The 4,529-nt window shown below is 34.2% G+C and overlaps 2 protein-coding genes across 2 annotated transcripts; one reads left to right on the top strand and one right to left on the bottom strand.

Annotated features, from left to right (window-relative positions):
- The first annotated feature begins 1,337 nt into the window (after positions 1-1,337).
- On the top strand, positions 1,338-2,736 carry LOC118755437. Its single transcript, XM_036490269.1, has 3 exons — positions 1,338-1,747; positions 1,812-1,992; positions 2,054-2,736. Coding segments are annotated over exons 1-3 (543 nt in total). The 5' UTR covers positions 1,338-1,745; the 3' UTR covers positions 2,414-2,736.
- On the bottom strand, positions 2,737-4,337 carry LOC118755438. The gene is made up of 3 exons (XM_036490271.1): positions 3,821-4,337; positions 3,345-3,763; positions 2,737-3,291 (listed from the first exon to the last, which is right to left on the bottom strand). The coding sequence occupies exons 1-3, from the start codon at positions 3,828-3,830 to the stop codon at positions 3,184-3,186; spliced, it is 537 nt and encodes a 178-aa protein (XP_036346164.1). The 5' UTR covers positions 3,831-4,337; the 3' UTR covers positions 2,737-3,183.
- Positions 4,338-4,529: the final 192 nt, after the last annotated feature.

Here is a 4,529-nt window from a genome sequence, read left to right as displayed (position 1 = left end):
ATGAACAAAATTGTAACGACGAAGAATCGCTTAGCGATGATAGTATTGATATAGATACATATAAATATTTAATGTGTTAAAAAAATGTTTATAGATTAAATTATTTTACTATGAGTTCATTAAATGAATACTCTTTTGTTTGTTTGATACATACAGCGCCGGACAATAATAAAGCACCGACATTTTAATTCTTTGTAAATTATAACATAACATTTTAAAAATTTCTTTTACAAATGGATATTTTTCGAAGCATAGTTTGAAATTATTTAAGTTATTTAGTATTGTCCGACACTGTATATAGATATGATTCTAGTACTTATGTATTCTTAATGTGATCTCATTTTTTGTTTATGTAAGAAATTAATTTTTAAACTGTACATACATATGTATATGTATGTTTTTTACGTTTCTGGGCCGTTATCTTATCTATTAACGATTTAACTATACTTTAAAATAGGTAAATTGGCGGCCCTTAATATGCTTTGTGTGTTACACAACAAGTTTATTTGTTGAATAAAATATTAATTCTTTCCAGAGTTCATTGTTTTTCTATATCATTACTTATAGAAAATGTTTGCGTGTATACTTATATATTTATATGTAGGTAAAAAAATTTAGCTACCATCTTTAGCCACAACGACGATTTTTAGCTCTTTTTTAGCCCTTTTTTAGCCTGAATTTAGCTACCGCTAAAAATGTTTCGCGGCAACACTGGTTACAACGAGTTAAAATAATTTTTTTTTCTTTGCTGCTGGCAGCTTCAAAATGGACCAGAAAGTGAGGTAGCCAACCAGCCAGCTAACCTCAGTGCCGAAATGAAGATTTTGCACGCCGTATGTAAGCCACATTTTCGACGTTAGGTTGGTTGGACGGTCGATTGGCTTGCTAAGTGTTCGTTTGTACAGACGTGCATGCATACATATGTATGTACATTAGAGCGGAGTAATTTGTCCGCAGCAAAATTTTCGAAGAAAGTGTATAGGAAATTCAAATTCTACGATTAATACTATCAAAAAGTGGCGAAAACACTATATACCAAAAATTACGTTTGACCCTCCCAATTTTCAAAAGAAAAATTAGTATATTGTAACTATTTTGGTCGAAATTTATTTTTCATTGTACCAATATTTTTTTCTGTTTTCACGGTTTTGTGCAGTTGTTTCTTAAATATGAAGAAAACACAAAACTTTGTAAAAAAAAATCTAATTTCGTTCAGAAAAAATTATATTGGACTGATTTTTCTTTTTGAAAATTGGGAGGGTCAAACCTCAATTTAGTATATAGTCCTTCGTTCACCATTTTTGCTTAGAACCGAACGTAGAATTCGAATATGCCATACACTTTTCGAAATTAAATTACTCCGCCCTAATGTCCATACATACATTAGGATGCATCATCATAAAAAGTTGCGGCCTTCCCACCGCAGTTATACAGTCTATTATACTTTGAGGCTTTTGCGAAAAATATTAAGATTTACGTGAGTTGGGGCGATCTGAAAATGCATACATACCTTCAAAAATCTCATTCAGGCATGCTCTGGATTTTGAATTCGAGTAAAAAAATATCGAATTCCGTTTGAATCCACATATGCGTGCTCCACGTTTATCGGTTTACTTTTTCAATTGTAATCGATTTCGAAATGATATCGAACAATATTGCCTGCTCTATAAATCGAATGCACATGAAAACATGTGTTTTAAAACACTTTCAGTTGGCCGTGCGAAATTAAATTCAAGAGACAAAAAATGTAAGTCGCATAATTATTTTATTTAAATATTTAAGGAAAACTAACAAAAGTTCTAAATTTTTAGGGGTAAGCACAAAAGCAGCTTGCAGGACTCCATTATGCTCCGTTTTATGGAAAGCAACCCCGATATGGCCAAAGGCTTCATAAAAGGCGATAAGGCGAAGAGTGACATGCAATGGAGAGTGCTAGTAGACGAACTGAACAGTAATGGACCGCCTACAAAAGACGTCGTCGGTTGGAAAAAGGTAAGCCACCAAAGACAAATTGCTATGAACGTTTATTTATTTGTATAAAACATGTATCTAGGTTTGGATAGACTGGAAAGCTACGGTCCGCAAAAAAATCGCACACAACAACTCTGAAGCCAGAGCTACGGGTGGTGGACCCTACAATAAGTATGTGCTTACCTCTACTGAAGAAAAAATTGGCCAAATTTGCGGAATTTTTAAAGTTGTCGAAGGTATAGAGAATACGCGCGATTTTGGGCAACAGGAAAATGAGGAAGTATCAAGCAATGACGACAATGAGAGATCGAGCGTTCTCACTACCCCTACTCCTATTCGTAATGTAGCCAGCACACCGAAACGTCGCCGGGAGCCTAGCTTCAATGAGTGCATTAAAAAATACATGGGTGAAAAATATGAAAATATGAACTCAAAGAGTTGAATCGCAAATTTAAAAAATTTTACGAGAATGTAGTTAGTAGTGTCGAAGAGAAGAAAAGACACCACCTCAAAATAGAGAAAATTCGAGAGGGAGAACTTGAAATAAAGCACAGGAAACTGGAGCTGCAGGAGATAGAAATTAACATACTTTCAGAGAAGAAAAAGACTGAAATGTAATGGTTTGTATTGCGCAAGAAGAATTTCTGATGGGACTACTAAATCATGAAGTGGAAAATACTATATGCTGTATTCAACTTGAGTACAATAAGCTCTCTTTTTAATACTTGAATGCTTACTGGATTTTTAGAAGAATAAGCTCCATTTATTATTATTTTTGTAATAAAGTGAAGTGAATATTTTGCTTTCAGTTTTTTTTTTTTTTTTAATTATAATAAGTTTGCTATATAGTCCCTTAAATTGGATGCATTTCGCTCATCCGGTGTATCGTCCGACTCGTCGTCGCTTTCTTCAGCGCCGTCTATCAAGGGCAAATCCGGTAGTTTATAATACCTGCAAATGTTATGTAGCGCGCAGCATACATTGATTATTTGTACGACTTTTTGCGGCTGGTATTGTAAATGACGAGCTAAGCATCTAAACCTGCTTTTTAATACCCCAATCGTCCTCTCTATTATGTTGCGTGCGGAAGCGTGTCGTTGGTTGAACCTGTATTGTACTGTTCCAGGCTGTGGATCACGATATGGTGTTAGTAAGTACGGTTGAAGGGGGTAGCCAGCATCTCCCAAAAGCCTGTCTCCGCGCTCGCCGTTCTCATAAGATTGGGAAAAGTAGGTGTGTGATTTGCTTACTCTCCAAATCAAAGAGTCGTGGCAGGACCCTGGCATCCACTGTTTTTATCATCATTTGGTAATCGCAAATCTGGAAAAAACTAAATTAATTAAAAAGCATGTATATGAAATTTTATTTCTTACAATCAAAGCGTTAATGCTAAAATATCCTTTTCTGTTGTAAAAAAGGTTAGGGTCAATGTGCGGCTTGGTGATCCTTATGTGTGTCCCATCCACACAACCTATTATGCCAGGGATTCCAAACTTTTGCATAAAGTGGCGTTTCGATTGGCTACGTTCAGAGTTCGTGATATTTAATTTAATCCACACTGGACAGACATACTTTTCAAGTATACCAAGGACTCGTTTTAAAATTTTGCCAACAGTGCTTCTTCCCAATGCAACATCACTCTCCTTTCCGACAGCCTTTTGAAAACCGCAAAAATCGTATTGTACACGCCAACTCAATACAAGGTGAAATCGACGACCTTTTAATTCGTGTAGTAATAATTTCCAGTAACATCCGAAATGCGTCTTTGTTAAGTCTGTAATACGACACAAATCTAGAAAATGTTTATAAGTGCTTTATTAATTTTACAACGCAATTTTCTAACACTTACGTCGCCTCATTCAGCTCGAAAGGATTAAAGCTGTCTCTTAAAGTTCGCCGCCGAATAGCTTCAACGGAGTATTCATTATTTGCATTTCTAATTAAAGCTAACAACGCCATTTAACTTTTTTATTACATTTATTGGTTTTAGGAATTTTTAATAAACTTGTCACTTTTTATCACTAAAAATCCAATCAACACTTTGCATTTGATTTTACACATTTCATTTTACAATGGATAATGAACAATAACAAAAATCAGCTGTGTTCGAATTTCATGTTCGAACAAAATGAAAACGCAAAAAAATGTGTGGTTTGTAGAGCACCAAAAGCAAAACGACTTCGATTCAAAATGAATCTGAATTTGAAATCGAGTAGAAATCCAGAGCATGCCCGATTATTTTGATTCTGTTTATAAAATGTTTAAAACACTTATGCAGGACTTTCAAACTTAAACTCTTCTAGCATCTGAGGTAATTTTTTGGAAAAAAGACTTTTTTTTTTTAAACTTGATTTTTTGAGGTTATTCCAAATATGTCCAGCTCACGTAAATCTTGATATTTTTCCGTAATATTTTGGCGGATGTTTTAAAATATAAATGATTTTATAGTTCTGAAGGAAAAACAGTACCGATTTTTTTGTATGGAGAGTGATGCAATCTAATGTACATATGTACATACATTAATAAAATAAAAAGACAATAACCGCTTGGTTAGTAAA

This window comes from Rhagoletis pomonella, unplaced genomic scaffold, assembly GCF_013731165.1.
Source record: "Rhagoletis pomonella isolate Grant_MI unplaced genomic scaffold, Rhpom_1.0 Rhpom_scaffold_06275, whole genome shotgun sequence".
NCBI lineage: Eukaryota > Metazoa > Arthropoda > Insecta > Diptera > Tephritidae > Rhagoletis > Rhagoletis pomonella.
Note: the sequence above shows the minus strand (reverse complement) of the source record. Positions and strands in the feature narration are given on the sequence as shown.

What these genes read in the sequence shown, in the direction of transcription:
- LOC118755437 (XM_036490269.1), top strand. An exon ending in ACGTCGTCGGTTGGAAAAAG is followed by an intron (nt 1,993 to 2,053) that starts GTAAGCCACCAA and finishes ACATGTATCTAG; the next exon opens with GTTTGGATAGACTGGAAAGC.
- LOC118755438 (XM_036490271.1), bottom strand. An exon ending in TTAGCATTAACGCTTTGATT is followed by an intron (nt 3,292 to 3,344) that starts GTAAGAAATAAA and finishes AGTTTTTTCCAG; the next exon opens with ATTTGCGATTACCAAATGAT.